Source organism: Glarea lozoyensis (genome assembly GCF_000409485.1).
Source record: "Glarea lozoyensis ATCC 20868 chromosome Unknown GLAREA12, whole genome shotgun sequence".
Lineage (NCBI taxonomy): Eukaryota > Fungi > Ascomycota > Leotiomycetes > Helotiales > Helotiaceae > Glarea > Glarea lozoyensis.
In genome coordinates, this window is record NW_007360986.1 from 848,611 (window position 1) to 865,506 (window position 16,896).

Here is a 16,896-nt window from a genome sequence, read left to right on the forward strand (position 1 = left end):
TGTCATACCATGCCCGGGATAAATAGAGGCTGCTTGATAAGTGTGTTACTGATAGGGAGTGCGGATAACTTGAATCACTCGTGATTTGAGTTCAATGCTAGAAGGCAGTGGTTAAGTAGGCAAAGCCTTCGGGAGAAAATGGAGGGGAGGCAGTGTCTTGTCTTTGGGAGATAGAATGTATCTAGTCGAAGGATGAGCTTATGCAAGCAAGTACGCATACTGAATCCATTCCATCGCGCGTCTTTGATAGCTTTGGCTGTAACACCGTTCTCTCATGCATGTTGGGTGCCTTGCATCTCAACATTGCCGCTGTTAAGAATAACAGGTAGATATTCGTACTTTGGCAGTCGTTGACGACGTTCACACACCCAAAGTGATTGATTAGGACTGCGATTTAAGTTCTTCGAAGTCAGTCCAGCATCTTTTCATTTGGCTGCTGCTACAGTACACAAGTATCTTCTAAGAGTCCTAAAGACTTAAGGTTTGTAGAGATGTTCTAGCTTCTAGGGCTGAAAGTGCTGACCTTCGAGGGAGTTGGAGGGACTTCACCTTTCTTAAGATATCTTCAATGATGAAGGTGAAACTGGCTCTAGTGTACAACATCCGAGTCGCTTTTAGATAAGGTCTTACAGTGGTGCCTATACAATACCATAGGGATAGACTGTGGGGTAGCGTCATTCTTGTATCAAGTCCAATCGCTCCATCTACTCTTTCCATAGTATTGGTCCCCATTTTCGGAACGGCCAATGACTCGTTGAGAACCGAGTCCAGTTTGTGGGGACCCGAAGGTTGCTCCTCCATATATCGAGGCAATCTGCGGCCCCTCGCTTTCAACAAGGTACCCCATCTCACATTTTGTGAATGACACCTTCGGCTGAGCCTGGTAAAATCGATCGAATTTGGGTTTCAAAGCAACAGAAAGAGAATCAACATCTCCACGGGGGTGGAGGACTCTCCAAGGATCTATGCAGGTAGTACCTTTGCAGGACTTTAACACAAGAAGAAGTGCGTCAAGGCGGTCGATGACTTCGAATTTCTGTCTCTTGAGTAAAAGCGGCTCATTCGGTGCTATTGGGCGCTGTTGCGGTGATGCGAGGTTCCGGAGTTGGTCGGGATCGTTCTAATGGTAGTGTCAGCTATGTATACCTATTTCCACCTGTCATGCAAGAAATTCCCTCACCTCAAGATCATAAAGTTCCTTCTCGTTGGTACACCACACCGAGTAGTAAAGGTTATAACCTTCACCAATCAACCTGAGTGCCTTATAAGTATTGTTCACGTAACCCAAAGGTATCCCTCCCTGTATGTCAAATTCAATTGGCGGCAACCCATAAGCACCTTCTGGAAAGGCTCTACCCCAGTATTCAACGTTCACATGCTCCTTTTTACCAACAGATGTTTCAGTCAGCGGAATAGGTGACCCATCAAAGTCATGATTCAATCCATGATCACCTACCGCAATCTTCATTATTGTTGGTGCAAGGTCCGTATGTGAAGTTACAGCTTTGAGAATTTTTTTGGGGTCAACTCCTGGCCCACGAATAATGAGTGGTATATTAATATCCTCTTCGAAGCCGCACGACTTTCCTGGATGAAGACGATGCTGGCTGATATGGTAGCCATTATCCGAGGTGTAAATTATGTAAGTGTTGTCGAGCAGGCTCGCCGCTTCCAGGCGCTCGACAATGCCTTCTACCATCTCATCAACTGATTGAAGCGCTTGAAGCCGCGTCCTTTGAAAATCATCATTGTATGCTATTTCGGTTTCGTTCAACTTTGGAAGTCGAGCAATCCAATTGACCCCACTTGGCTTTTCTACAGTTAGTTACATTCTTTATCGCAGTCTAATCGAACGACCTACCGTATCTGGATTAAAATTCTTCATTCGGGGGATCTTATAGCCATTGAATAAATGCGCATGTCTTGGGGCGCTTACAGCAGAGCTGAAACCCATCTCGAAATCTACGTTGGCGTGTGGACCAATTGGTGCGGCAACTAGGAAGAACGGCTTATCTTCAACATCGTCTATAGCATCTTCTAAAAAGCCATATACTTTTGTTGCAATCAGGTCGTTGGAGTATTGGCCTTCATATGACACCGGAGCAGCACCGTTCCTAGACATCGAAGCATTATAATATTGGTAGGTGTAGGGGTCGAGTAAGAAGTCTGAGCCAGTCCAGCCTCCTGGTACAGGATCGTTGTAATTGAGGACTGAGTGTGAATTGAAGAGCTTCCCTGTATAATAGGTGTTGTAACCAGATTCTTGCAGCCAGATTGGAAGATAATTTGTGTTGAGTCTTTGTTCAACAAATTTGGGATACCCACCTGAACGGTTAGCTCATTCACAGGTAGCACAGAGAGGATACTTACCATAGGGAGGGACTACATCGGTCACGTTGGTATTATGAGCAGCTTTGCCCGTCCAAAGGCTTACTCTTGAGGGACAGCAGATTGCAATCGTACAATAATGACTTTTATACCGAGTTCCCTGGTCTGTGATGTGCTTCTTTAGTAGCGGCATGTAATCAAGTGAGCCCAGTCGTTGATCTTGGTCGTCAGTTATGATGAATACGATATTAGGTCGTTTTGCCCAAGTCAACGTGAAAAAAATACATAGTATCGCAATCTGAGGATAGATACCCATGGTTGGTGCACATGTGTATGTATGTATAAGATACAAGTGACTGATCACGGTTCGAGAACCATGAAATCCAACTGTCTATGCTATTGTCTTGGGAACGCAATTGAGTAAAACACGAGAGTGAATAACACAACCACTCCAGGGCCATTCAAAGTATAAGAGAAACAGGGCAAAACCGAAACAACATAATACCCCGTTAATAACTGCGGAGTTCCTGTAGCCTTTTGCGAATAATAAATGAAGATGAATTCGTAAGTGGGCCTTGTCGCGATTGAGAAGTAAAAGCACGCCATGTGCCCCCACGAGATATGCGTTTGGGATGCAAGACCTATACAGATATCTACAGAGCGCCCATAAATGCGGGCGATATGGATGTTAATTTTGCGATTTGAGACTGCGTCGTACGACAGTGGTTGCTGGAAGGACCATTCGCTCGCTTGAGTTACTCGACGACCAATTGCTTTTTATACTCTAGCGGGTACAGTACTGGTAATAATTAAAAGCGATAAAACCGTGTACTGAAGAGAGAAGTAAAAAGAAACCTACAGACATATTTTGGAGTTGTTGTACAGAAAGACTATCTGATTGTTCTCGAAAAATGTGGCGAAGTAGAGGTGATTTGTGGGAGAGGTGATGAAATTATCATCCCGCCCGCCATAGCATTGGTATGATCGTCAATCTCCACACCTATGAAGGCGGAGGATCAACTGAAGCCGGAGAATCAACTGAATCCGTTGCCATTATAGCTTCAATTTGGAATGTGAGGTTGACGATGTCTTCAAGCTTTACTTGAGCACGATATTCACTTCAGATCTCTAGTCCTGGGTCATTTATCAACAGAAACTCACTGCCAAAGTTCCCGGTATGAAACTTCGGCTTCCTCTGGCCGTTGCTGCTCTATTGCGGAACTGGTTGCTGATGGAGTGAACATCAATAGATATGTTGTCAGGGACCACAGAAGGAAAACGGGGCTGACTCGTTGGGGTCAGCATAAGCATTATAACAGGAGTTCGAAAATAAATGAAAGAAGTGCAATGATGTTTTCATGGCCATTGACCTCATGATGCCCACCATCCATCAGCCTCCAAAGGCATTCTTACGAACCGTGGCCGGTTATTGAGGCAAAGATCTTTCATCTGACCCCTGGGCATGCTATAAATTCTCACATTCTTTCTCGTTTTTTTGAATGACTGTAAGTCGAGTTCAGCTTGTATCTCCATGAAGTCAAAGCCTGGCTATGTGGATACTTGATTCCTTGCGGTGCTGCTGCATTGTGCTGGTGTAGGTTCAAAATCTTTGAAAATTTACAACGAGATTTGACGCTGGGGAATAATGAGGCCTCCGCTATGCGCGACAGAAAACAAACCTTGCAGACTTGTCATTTTGATATTTTGGCTGGATGGAGTGTAGAAAATCTGGAAGGAACAAATATCAATATATAATCACGTGATGCTACCCAACCCTGTCACAAATTAGAACGCGACATCACCGTCGCCAAGGCTGCGAAACACCAGATAGCTACAGCTCGAGGAGAGCTTACACAACCCAACACTACGACGTATGAAGCTCGGATCTTCATGTTGGAATCCTCATTATGCGTCTGCCAACCAACCTCATATGCTTGACACTATCTGTTCTCCCTTCAGTTATTGCGGTGTACTCAGACGAAGCGTATAGTGTAGATTACCACCATGAACTACTCGGCCTGCCCCTTCCACATACCACTTTTTTCTACCGACCGAGAAAGGACGACAAAGCATCATTAATATACACATTGAGCGACCTAGGCGTGCTCGGGGCTGTAAACCCTGGTGTTGGCACTGTGGTATGGCGCCAACTACTCGCTGATTATGAGGGACTTCCACAACCTGGATTTCTGCGGCCGATAGAGGGAGAAAATACTGTCGTGTCAGCGATTGGCAGTAGGGTGGACGCCTGGGATGCGCTGAGCGGAAAATCCGTGTGGGGAACTTCATTTGAGGGTGCTGCGAGGGACGTGGAGGTCATGGAAATAGCTGCTGGATCGACCGAAGCCAAGGATGTTCTGGCACTTTTCGAGGAAGGTGGGACGACATATTTGAGAAAATTAAAAGGCACAACTGGCGATGTAGTCTGGGAGTTCAAAGATGGGAGCGTGGATACGCCATTACAAGTCAGCACGAATGTGCGGAGCGTCTTCGTTGTTTCCCTTCATGGTTCCAGCAGCGGCTACAACCTAAAGATAACAGTACTGGATCCGGTCACTGGCAAGCGAACGACCGAATATACTCTCACAACGAAACTTGACGTCCACGCGCCTGAGGATGTGTTGCTTGTTGGGGCAAATTCTGCTGCTCCTATTGTCGCTTGGGCCGATAAAGCAATGAAGACCCTGAAGGTAAACCTACTGGGAAAGCCAGGAGATATCCAGAGCCTACCCCTTAAAGACTCCGACGGTGCTATTAAAAAAGTCGAATTACATGCGCCTCATCTAGTTCAATCCCTGCCTCATTTCTTGGTACACAGCCATACGGAGACTTCTAACCGGGCAGACGTCTACCACATTGATCTCGCCAGTGGTAACATCAAAAAGGCTTATGACTTGCCTAAACTTCCCGGTCAAGGCGCGATATCTGTCAGCTCACAGGAAGCGAATGTTTATTTTACCAGACTTACACAAGATGAAGTCATTGTTGTATCCTCTGCTTCCCATGGGATCCTCGGCAGGTGGCCTTTGAAGCTAGAAACAGCACAAGGGTCTCTCGTTCATGGAGCGGCCGAAGTTGTGCAAAAGTCATCAGATGGTTACGCTATTCGATCCGCTGTCTTGACAACAGAACAAGACTGGGTTCTAGTTCGAAATGGTGCCGAGAGCTGGGTTCGTCCAGAAGGCCTTTCTGGTGTTATTGCTGCGGCATGGGCCGAGCTTCCAGAATCAGAAAATCTTGTGAAGAATCTAGAAGTCGAGGCTGAGAGCAACCCTGTCTCGGCATACATGCATCGTGTAAATCGCCATATCAATGACTTGCAATACTTGCCCCAATATCTGCAGGCTCTCCCAAGACGTTTTTTGAGCAGCATCATTCCAGCTGAAATCATCGCCCCGAAAATTGGAGTTTTGACCAAGGACAGCTTTGGATTCAACAAACTTGTTATCGTTGCAACCCAGCGCGGACGTATTTATGGGCTTGATGCTGGAAATCAAGGGAGAATTGTTTGGTCCGCTACGGCATTCCCTCAATCTGAGGGTAGAAGCTGGGACGTGAAAGGCATTTGGGTCGAGAACCTCAAGGGCCAGACGACCATCCGAGGCAGCGATGGGGAATATGTTATTGTTAACACCACCTCTGGAACCAAGATTGAGTCAGTCGCGCCTGGATCATGGCCCACCTTGACTGCCACAGCTCTCGTGGACAGTACGTCAGGCAAGTGGCTTCTTCCAATTGGGATCGATGGTAATCCCGGTGATATTCCTTCAGAGTGGGCTCCGAAGGACACTATTGTAGTCCGAAGTGGGAATGGGGAGGTGAAGGGTTTAAGATTCGAGCCCAAGACAGCGAGTCCCAATTCTGAGCCTGTTATGACCTGGTCTTTCACCCCTCCAGCTGATCAGCGGATTATTAAAGTCGTCTCGCGGCCTGCCCATGACCCCGTTGCTTCAATCGGTCGCGTTCTTGGTGATCGTACCGTCCTCTACAAGTACTTGAACCCGAACGTTGCCCTTATTACTGCTGTCTCCGACGAGAAACTGACGGCTTCTTTCTATCTGATTGATACTGTCTCTGGCGATTTACTTTATTCTGTTAGCCACGAAGGCGTGGATACTACGCAGCCAATTACCTCCGCGCTTACTGAGAACTGGTTCACGTATTCCCTCTGGGGTGATATAACAACAGACCTATCATTGCCATCAACCTTGAAGGGTTACCAAATTGTCATTTCCGAGATGTACGAATCTGATGTGCCAAATGATCGCGGACCTCTCAGCTACCATGTCAACTCATCCAGCCTCGAACCATCCGATATACCCAATGCTGATCCATCCTTACCTCATGTCGTTTCGGAAACTTTCTTGATTCCAGAAGCAATCAGTCACATGTCAGTAACACAAACTCGGCAAGGCATAACGGTCCGGCAACTCCTTTGTACTCTTGCCTCGAGTAGAGCTATCATTGGTATTCCAAAGCAAATCCTCGATCCTCGGAGACCCATTGGACGAGCACCCACCGCAGCAGAGCAGGAAGAAGGTCTTTTCCAATACACCCCGAATATCGAATTCGACCCGAAAATCATCTTGACACATCAACGCGAAGTCATCGGGGTCAAAGATGTTATTGCTAGTCCAGCTATCCTAGAAAGCACGAGTCTAATATTCGCCTACGGAGTTGATGTGTTTGGAACGAGAGTAGCTCCCAGTGCAGCTTTCGATATACTAGGCAAAGGCTTCAACAAGATAAGTTTGGTCGCAACAGTGGCTGCTTTGTGGGTTGGTGTGGTGGTATTGGCACCGATGGCAAGTCTATTCCCCTATTAACACCGTGACATCTACTAACTTCCGCAGGTGAGAAGAAAGCAAATAAATGGCAGATGGATGACTTCATAGAATCCGTAGTGTGTATATTTGTGTATTCGTATTTATGATGTTTGTTTGACTTCTTCTGTTAAGCACCTTTGCACTGAACTAAGGTATTTTATCCCAGTGGACAATCAAACCAACCTCGATCCCGAGTCGCTGTAAGCAACAATGCCTGTCACGTTAGTGTCCTTCATAAGCCACATATAACTTTCGGCCACTAGTTTATGGCACAGTCAGCATCTATTAATTGACCTGGATAATCGACGAGCTCTGGAACGTGGTACTGCAAAAATCTGTACGATGCAACATTCCTCACGCCAAAAGATTGAGTGTCACTTACCGTCTTCGGCTAGGGAAATTGTCAGCGTTTTGCCGAAGAACCCTTGTGGAGTACTTACGTCGCCCAATCCTACCCGTTGGCACCTTAGCTGCGATTTGATTCATCATGGTTTCTTTCGCTGTCTTTTGCATGTTGTCCCATAGTTCTGTCTCTACAGCTCCAGGACTGACACAGTTGACCCTGATTGGCTTCAGGTCAACTGCTAAATTTCGCGTCACTATATGAGAGTCAATATTTTAAGTCTCATCTATTAGCTCCGACAAAAAGATCCGATCAACTCACTGCCATGCAAACCAGCGGCATAGCCGGCAATCACACTCCAGTCTGGGATTGGATGATCACCAACAGTCCCTGTTGTTAGAATGATACTCGATTCTGGGCCGGGAGAAAGATATTTTGCGGCATGCTTTGCAACTAGCAATGGCGCGAAGAACCTTATTTGCCCAGCGGTTTGTATTTTTTTCAGGTCAATTTCTGATATCTTCATCGATGCCAAGGCGTCCCCTGCTGTGAATACCACTGTCCAATATCAGACCTGCCAATTTTTAGAACATGCACAACAAATAGCTTACCATGATCGACCTTTCCAACTTTCTCGAACAGCTCCACAATGTGGCTTTCTACATCCTCGCCACTTAAATCACACGCGTGTCCATTGACTTCCGCGTCAGGAAATGCTTCTTTCAACTTAGAGACAGCAGTCTCTATTCTCTTAGGCGAAGATGATGATATGGTGACCTTGGCACTAGACTCAAGAGAGAGCTCTGCTACGGCATATCCCAAGCCTGATGAGCCACCAATGATTAGGATATGCTTCTGGTAGAGCTTTGGTGTCTTGCGTTGTGTCATAATGATGTTTTACTAAAGGACGAATTTAAATGTTTGTCTGGGATGTTGAAAGGATTGACGTGTAGTATAGAAGAAATTGTTTCTTGATATTTGTATCTCTTCTTCCCAATGAAGATTTGTAAAGTCCTTTTTGCTGAAATGGACTGACGACATTCGGCGATGGGTTCTCGGAGATACGCTTAGTGTTAGCGGTAGCTCCGGTGTGACTGCCGCTGCTGTTGATTTGAGGGACCTGCAAAGCTACCTAGTTTTACATTAGTGGGTTTTACCCGTCGTAGTGCTAAAATGTGGTGGTGGTATGGACATAAAAGGTGGCTGTTAAAATACAACATTCAGTCAATCGACGGGAAATGTATTGTGTACTTTGAGTAGATGAAATTTATTTAGCTATTATTCGAACTTTGATAACTCGATTTAAAAGGCTACCGACACTCATATCTTCTGTCGCAATATATATCAAGGGTTGTAAATATTACCTATTTGTTAATGAAGACTCTGTTCGCTTAGCTAGAGTTCCCCAGGTTATCAACTTCACAGCTGCCAAAAGCTTGTTTTAACACATCTATCTGTTCTTCATTGCTACAACCTCGTTATCGACACAAATTCAAACCATCCATTGATGTGAAATTTCTCAGAACTGCCCACTTTATTGCAAGTCCTCCACGCCAGCGTCACATCTGACACATCAAAGTGATAGGCACAATGGTTGCAACATGCTTCTTCAGCCAATTTCCAAGTCCGAAGGCCGACGTGGTATCATTTGTAGAACGGAACATTGCAAAGCAACTCCGTGAGACAGAAATAAATCTCAAAATACAGGTTTATTGATGTCAATCTTACACTGACGCTGAGACATAGTTGTTCGGCTTTCGGGGTTATATGTCCCTATATCCGCACCCCAGATACTATCTGAGTATTGTATCACAAGTTTTATCACACCGCAGCATCCTATCATCCAACAGACATTAGGGATGTTTCTCGAATATAATTTTATAACAATATTAGCTTGCTTCATTCTCGAGTGAAAAAGTCAAGGACGCGGATACTTTTAACCGCAACTTGAAATGCAGGTACGATGTATATATCCTCACCCCACTTACAGTACCCCTCGTTCCTTATCTTATCAGGGTTATTATTACGTTCAATCACATTAATGATTTTCATATTTCACTTCGAGATGTCCGAGTTGTTTCTAATTCTAATTAAACATTTGAAGTGAAAGCATATGTGAAAGTTCGTCCTCTTTTAAGTCAAGACTACTAAGATGACACAAACAACCATCCCAGCCCGTCATGGCATTGCAACTCCCCTTAAAGCTGGTCAGACTATCAAAGTGATCAATACTCATGGAACACAAGTACGTATATACCACAGACATCATCATCCCACATCCCTCAACCCGTTTCCGACTCCCAATTTCAACGCCCCTAACACCCCGCAGGTCATAGACACCTGGGCATTCGAACTCCTCCCTTCCTCAACCTCCAAAATCTCAACCCAACTAAGCATGCAACACACCCGCGCCACGCTCTGCCGCACTATCCCCAAACCAGGCGACTCACTGTACAACAACAAACGCCAGCCCGTTTTGACACTGACCGAAGACACCACGTCCGGCCATCACGACACCCTAATCGCTGCCTGTGACGCGGAACGATATACCGAACTCGCTGGTGAAGATGGGAAGGGACATCGGAATTGTGCTGATAATCTGATTGAGGGCTTGACTGCTCTAGGTAAGTATTTAATGGATAGATGTAGGGGAAAGGGAGACTGATGGAACAGGTATCGAACCACCACAATTCACACCCTCCCCCCTGAATCTCTTCATGAACATTCCCATTCGCGCAGACGACCAGACGAGCTTATCGTTCGAGAAACCCACAAGTAAGGAGGGGGAGTATGTGTGTTTGAGAGCCGAGGTCGATTGTATAGTTGCTTTTAGCGCGTGTCCACAGGTATGTGAATGGTGTTTGAGTGTGAAGAGAACTTGAGGCTGATTTGAGATAGGATATCTTGGATATCAACTGTGGGAAACCTGTTGATGCTCATTTTGAGATATTTTAGGCGAGGTGATGAGAGGAGTGATGAGTGATTAAGGGTGGTGCCCGACTACGATGAGGTTGTGCCCAGGAGAATCGACTTCTATTTTGGCTGTACGATGTGCAAATATCTTTATTGACTCCAGATTTCCGAACTGTTTATCATATTACCACCACACTAAATTGTAATTTGAGCTACATCTCAAATTTGTTATATCATAAGCGCAGTGTATCGTATCTACAATTCAAAAACTTCTTCGTCCTATGTACGTTCAACTTTAAAATTTTATCCAAACATAGCGTTCATCTTATATGCCTGGAACAGAATCCAAATAAACCAAAACGGGTATATGTTGCGCCACCGTTAAATTCTCATCCACCCTTTTATCCTAACCATTCCTATTTGCGCCGTGCTTTCGCTTGCCGTATAACACCTCGCTAAATCCCAATTGAAAGTAGATCCTCCCACAGATGCTGCACGTAAAATGTGCGCCTCAAGGTGGCCGACAACCATGTTTGTAGAGACCCAACCCAAGAGTCTTGTCCTTCTCGTCTCTGAGATGCTTTCCATCGGCGACGACTTTCGCCTTGTCTTCCGCGCGAGCGGATGCTTGACAAATGTTAGCCTTCGGCTTACCACCAAAGCGCTTGATATCGTCTAGTAAAACCTTTTCGTTTTCTTCGGGATGTGTGTCGGGACCGGCATATTCATCGTCGGGCCATAGGATTCGATGAGCTTCCTCAGCAGACATTTCTATCTCTCCAGCGCCCTGCGTAAAGGATGGAACCAGAGGCGATGCATTGTATAAATCATCATCACCCTCACCACCGCTCAGTGGAGACAGAGGACTAGCCAGTTCTGACTTCTCGATAGCAAGGAACTTCTCTTCCTTCTCACGAGGAATGGCTATATGAGGCAAAGACAGACCCCTACTTCCTCCTGAAAATGGAGAATTAGAAGTCGATACTGCTTGATCCTCCTCGATCAGATCGTCGGAGTCGTCAGACAAATTTGAGGTACCTAACATGCGACCTACTTCGTCGGATGGGCCTTCGGAAACGTGGGTGCGTATTCGTGACGTCGTAGCTTTTCTCACATTCCCGGGTAGCTCGACAATCTCGTGAAGATCATCTTCTGAGTCGTCGGGGCCAGCATGCTTGGAAAGTCCCCATCCGTCTTTGCCACTTACCTCTTTGAATGTCAAACCTCGGACGCTATTGTATATATCATCTATTGCGCTTCTGAATGCTGGCGCATAATCGCATACTCCGTCATGCACCTGTGGCGCACTAGGCATAAGCCTAAGGGAATCAACTAGAGCCTTAAGACTCCGTCGTGGTGGTTTTGGTAGGCTCTGAAATCCAACTTCATTCATCAAACTTGGAAGGACTCGCAGCTCATTGTACACCAACATGAGCCATCCCAAGTTTGTAGCATCGCATAAATGTTGCCCCTTCGGACAGCGGGGTTTTGCTGTCAGCTGCAAAGAACCAACACTCGATTTCCTATCCATGTGTTCGATCGGCGGGCGAAAATATTCTTCGAGTGCTTTCGTACAGCGATCATTTATTTGTGCGATTTTTGCCCCTCTCACTGCCCTGATTTTATCTCTGATTGCTTGCGGCCAAGTCTCTCTTGACTGGATTTCGTCGTCATCTAGCGAGTTCAGGATAGCAGACTTCGACATGCGTGAAAACAGTCTCCGAAGTCCGAAGGTATAGCTTATCAACAGCAGGCCGTCTGGACTATTGTCGCTTGCCATATGGATCCATTGCGGAAGCCATTGATACTCGACCTGCAATTCAAGCGGTGCAGTACAATGGTACCGCAAGCACACCTCCGCAATACTTACAAAGACTGGAAAGTCTATTTGCCTGGGGACTTTGTTGTTATGCATATGCGCGGCATGTAGAAGAATCGTGAGCGATTCATGTACGTTCATTTCTATCTGAGGCATGCGGTAGATTTTGACTTCAATGCCGTCCTTGCACACGTGTCTCCCAGCAGGGCCCGGAAGCTGATTGTCCATGTCAACTGGGCAGATAGCACCTGGTGGTTGCGGTAAAAGCATCTGCGCAAAGAATGGCGATGACTCGGCTAGAAGATGAGAGGAGACGCGGAATCTGAGAACTTGACATCCCTCGACACTCTTATTTTCGAACTCGAGGATGGTGTCACCCTGCCGCGCAATCACGTACTCGCGAATGTTTTGACTAGCGGTATCACCGTCAAACGTGGGCTCGGGGGTGTCAGATATCTTGGAGATAGCCAATAAATCAAGTTTGAGCCTGTCAAAATTTAGAGACCGAATCTTGAATTGCTCCCAGTACAACAGCTTCTCAGATTTCATGGCATGAATACTAGCATCTCTCCACTTCATAATCAAGCCTTTTCGGACCTTCATATCATCCAGGAATGCCCTTTTTTGTTCCTCTGAAGCGTCCGGTTCATTTTTCGCATACGTAATCAGTAAACAAGTCCTGAAGTTGTCTACCATCTGCTCCAGAATCCCTTTATACTCTTGAATGGCGGCCAGCCGCTGGTCACCAGGGTTTGTATTAGACGGCGCTTCCATTAACGATCCGCTGCATGATGATCTTGCGTCACTAGGCTCTGGGTTCACATCGAGGGACGGGTTGCGACCACTGCTATCTAAAACGCAAACAAGTTAGACACATAGCCGCAGAATCAAACGAATGAGCCACTTACGGGACTTTTCAAGAAGGCTTCTGCACAACTGTAGACATTCGTCCCGGACTTTCTTGTAAATCTCCCACGTTGCGTCGACCTTCTTTGGATCAGACCCAGCCGGTGCCTTCTTCAATCGCCGTGTATGTTCCTTCAAGTGGAGATATTCGGCATCGTGGGACAATGTAAGTGACGGATCCGGCGAGGGAAGACCATTTGATCGGCACGGTTCGAGCTCGGGGAGGGTGAGGGGTGATGTTGGAATTGGATCTTCATTGTGATTCCGCTATGAGTAACGTCAGAAACTGCTCAGGGCACAGGACGGCTTCGGCAGTATCATACCACGAATATTTTCTCTGCGAACAGACTGCCACTCGTTGGAGACTCAGTGATCGGGCAGCCTGAGCTCACAGATGATTTCTTCCTGCGGCCCTGCCAAAAGCCCTTGATCTTTGGACTTGCTGCGTTTGGTGAGCTCGAGGTCCCGCTTCCATGTGAGAGTTGTCGAATCATGGTGCCGGCGAGATGATGTTCCTAAGAGCAAGTCTTGACGTCGCACGGTATGCTCAATGGATCGAACATCAGTATCATTTTTGATCGAGCTAACATGTAGAATGGAGAATGAAGGATGGGAATTGGTTTCTCAAGAACTGCACCTCGTGAGTGAGGCTGTCGGCACCGTGCCAAGACGCTGGATGGCGGGGGTGGAGAGAAAGCGGGATCCTGGCTCGAGCCTGGCAAGCCCGCAACCTGGAAAGTGTCCCAGGCGATCGGGAACAATTTCGTTGACCCTGCATTGACAATCAACTCTCGACAAACGAGACGACCACGACCACATAGACAGCTGACTTTGATGCGTACGGTCGTCTTGCCCGCTATGGTTCCAATACACGGACGACACAGCTGAATCTCCATGGACCGAAAGATGGATGGACGGATAGCCACGAACTTTTCGATTCGCGATGGCCATCAGAACCGGCGTGCCTTGACATGGCGGTCACCACAACCCTCCGGATCCAACCCTACAGTACACGAATTTCGAAGCTTCCAACGAACCGCCCTTCATCTGCCACTCTGCCACTTCGCTGCATTCGGGATAACATCATGGCTGGGAATCTTCCAGGCCGACTCAGCCTCCATCACTTTGGCCGAATGAGTCACGAGCCAATCAGCTATTAAGACCACCACATTTTCTCCTCCAGGTTGCAAACCCAAGAACCTGCATCGTTCCTGATTTCTTCGGTCTGGTATCACACATGCTCGAACGGGTCACTTTATCCACTGCCGCAAGGCTATACACGAGGCGTATAGGCAACAACCACCGTACTGCATTCGCTCTCAGAAATTCCCCGTCGGACGTGATGGGATCCTCCACAAAGGCTGAGCCTCAAAGACCAGTCGACCTAGATGGGAGAGTGGGAGAAGGCGGCGGCCAGCTAGTACGCATTGCAACGGCAATAAGTGCAATTACTGGCACGCCGATCCGCATACATCATGTGAGAGCGAACAGGTAACCACGCTTGTACTGCGAAGCTTCCGCATTCTTCGCTGATCATCACAGAGCCAGAGGAGGTCGTGGTGGAGGTATTCAAATCTTCCTATATGCGAATGGTTCTGTTGGACCGATGCGCTGAGAACAAACGACTAATTTCAGCATAGGTCTTAAAGCACAACATGTTGCTTGTATGAGATACTTAGCAGATGCCACAGCAGCAAAATTGATAGACTGCGACGTAGGCAGCAGCTCAGTTGAGTTTTGGCCGACACTGTCACCCCCTCATCTCCTTAAACGAGATGTCAAAATCGTGTCGGACTCGGTGGGGAGTATATTGCTTGTGTTCCAAGCCCTCCTTCCTTTCCTCGTCATGGCGAGCTCGACCGACAACACCCCTATCACCTTGACAATAGAAGGCGGTACCAATGTCAGCTTCTCGCCATCCTTCGAATACGTCGACCAGGTTTTGCTGCCAGCCCTTGAAAGATTTGGTATCAGTGTAGAGCGAAAGTTGGATTGCCGTGGATGGTCTCAAGGCAGCCGACAAATAGGCTCCATTCGGTTCACAATCAACCCTCTTCCATTTGGCCAGACTTTGGAGTCTCCGGACTGGCCATCAGAAAGAGGCGAAATCGCCCAGATTGATGTCTCTATGGTTGTTCCTGCAGCGATGCATGATGATATGAAGAAGGCATTTCTTGTGGAGCTGAACACTGTATTCCCAGAGGTCAACGTCGAAGTCTTGCTAGTCGAGGACAGTGGGCACAAGGCGCGGATGTATGCTCTTCTTGTGGCACATACGTCGACCGGTCTACGATTCGGTCGAGATTGGCTTTATGACAAGACATCGAAGAACAAATCTCCAGAAGCGCTGAGCATTGAAATGGCTCGTGGGATAGTTGCTGGTTTGGAGCGTACCGTTTGCAGAGGAGGTCTTGTGGATGAGCATCTCCAAGATCAGTTAATCATCTTTCAGACTCTAGCCGCAGGGATGTCAGTAATCCCGGGCTCCTTGGAAACCTTGAATTCGAGTCGGGAACGTGTTGAGAAGACCGATGAACCATTTGGAGACGGCACCAAACATACCACTACGGCACGATGGGTCACTAGTCAGGTACTGCCGACGGAAGTGAAATGGATTGACAGGGGTAGAGTCTGTCATGGAGTTGGCTGGAAGAATGAACCCTCGGAGAGTGGTATTGTGGAGAAAAGCACAGGACGTATAGTCACATGATGCGTTTTGCTTGGACCTTTCATAGGAGCTCGCAACGATCGTAAGATCTACCGTTTCCCCTTGTTGGTCAAAGTTGTGGAAACAGAATGCATCACTCCACGACCACTCCTGCACCGCTCTTTGCCAAGGTGTTTGGTAAATCATCATGCAAATCAACATCCGCACCAACCGCTCTGGAGAAGCTTAGCACATAAGCGAGGAGGGCTTGTCTTTGCGAGCGCTGTTTCGGCCAGGATGGCTTTCCAAAACAACACAGCCATCGACAAGTCCGGAAAAGGTGTTAATCCGCTAGATGCAATAGGGTGAGGGTTCTTTGCATACCGCGAAGGTCTAGTTAAGCTTTCAAGTTGAGTCCGGGCTCGAATCGGATTTCCATGATCCGCAACTGCCAAGAGCCTTTATGATCTTGGCATCATAGCGTCTGGCCCTTCCACAGACCATTGTTTCTGGTTTGGGGCCTATCTTGTAGTCAATCTACGATTTCTTCCGAAACTTGACGAGCTGTTCGTTTCTTTGTATACGGTCTTACGGTTCTGGTCTTTTCCCGTTTGGTCGCCATAATCTGTCAAGATCCAATATGATTCGTTGGTCACGGTGGGGGGAAAACAATGCGTTGATGGACAGTTCCCGCAACCTTTGTTGCTCCTGAGAATCTTTGCGGTAGTCTACTACGAGTAGATAGATGCTCATATCATCTACGGTATAGCTGATTCAAAGCTCTTGGACTGACAGTTTTGTCTACATTATCTAAGTTCAATTTCCAATCTTGTTCTCTCGTGATGCTATCATCAAGGAAGAGATTTACTCTGTGCCGAATCAAAACATTGTATCTCTGCCGAAATGTTTCTTCTTCCCCACAGTCTCGGACAGGGTAAAGCTGCCAAGTTAAACAAAACAAATCCCCTATGCATACCAAGTTTCGCAACGGAGAAACCTCCCCCGTATTGATATTCTTTGGTCTCTTGCGAGGCTGTGCACACGATTCGAGCACATCTCCTAGACGATGCACGAGCTTTGCGAGGCCCACCAATCCGAGCGACCTGCTCGAGAG

At 47.0% G+C, this 16,896-nt stretch overlaps 6 protein-coding genes across 6 annotated transcripts; 3 read left to right on the plus strand and 3 right to left on the minus strand.

Moving 5' to 3' along the window:
• Positions 1–685: 685 nt before the first annotated feature.
• GLAREA_10720 (Alkaline phosphatase-like protein) lies at positions 686–2,644 on the minus strand (the record flags this gene model as incomplete). The annotated part of the gene is made up of 4 exons (XM_008079821.1): positions 686–1,120; positions 1,181–1,810; positions 1,862–2,325; positions 2,371–2,644. The coding sequence occupies 4 exons, from the start codon at positions 2,642–2,644 to the stop codon at positions 686–688; spliced, it is 1,803 nt and encodes a 600-aa protein (XP_008078012.1).
• A 1,591-nt stretch (positions 2,645–4,235) lies between these two features.
• On the plus strand, positions 4,236–7,154 carry GLAREA_10721 (Quinoprotein alcohol dehydrogenase-like protein; the record flags this gene model as incomplete). Its single annotated transcript, XM_008079822.1, has 1 exon — positions 4,236–7,154. One exon carries the CDS (start codon positions 4,236–4,238, stop codon positions 7,152–7,154), a length of 2,919 nt encoding a protein of 972 aa, XP_008078013.1.
• A 374-nt stretch (positions 7,155–7,528) lies between these two features.
• Positions 7,529–8,385, minus strand: GLAREA_10722 (NAD(P)-binding Rossmann-fold containing protein; the record flags this gene model as incomplete). Its single annotated transcript, XM_008079823.1, has 4 exons — positions 7,529–7,545; positions 7,595–7,753; positions 7,819–8,055; positions 8,109–8,385. The coding sequence occupies 4 exons, from the start codon at positions 8,383–8,385 to the stop codon at positions 7,529–7,531; spliced, it is 690 nt and encodes a 229-aa protein (XP_008078014.1).
• Positions 8,386–9,649: 1,264 nt separating this feature from the next.
• GLAREA_10723 (uncharacterized protein) lies at positions 9,650–10,452 on the plus strand (the record flags this gene model as incomplete). Its single annotated transcript, XM_008079824.1, has 4 exons — positions 9,650–9,742; positions 9,827–10,121; positions 10,171–10,343; positions 10,396–10,452. 4 exons carry the CDS (start codon positions 9,650–9,652, stop codon positions 10,450–10,452), a joined length of 618 nt encoding a protein of 205 aa, XP_008078015.1.
• A 469-nt stretch (positions 10,453–10,921) lies between these two features.
• Positions 10,922–13,629, minus strand: GLAREA_10724 (uncharacterized protein; the record flags this gene model as incomplete). The annotated part of the gene is made up of 3 exons (XM_008079825.1): positions 10,922–13,080; positions 13,138–13,402; positions 13,459–13,629. 3 exons carry the CDS (start codon positions 13,627–13,629, stop codon positions 10,922–10,924), a joined length of 2,595 nt encoding a protein of 864 aa, XP_008078016.1.
• Positions 13,630–14,372: 743 nt separating this feature from the next.
• GLAREA_10725 (EPT/RTPC-like protein) lies at positions 14,373–15,845 on the plus strand (the record flags this gene model as incomplete). The annotated part of the gene is made up of 3 exons (XM_008079826.1): positions 14,373–14,626; positions 14,678–14,700; positions 14,776–15,845. The coding sequence occupies 3 exons, from the start codon at positions 14,373–14,375 to the stop codon at positions 15,843–15,845; spliced, it is 1,347 nt and encodes a 448-aa protein (XP_008078017.1).
• Positions 15,846–16,896: the final 1,051 nt, after the last annotated feature.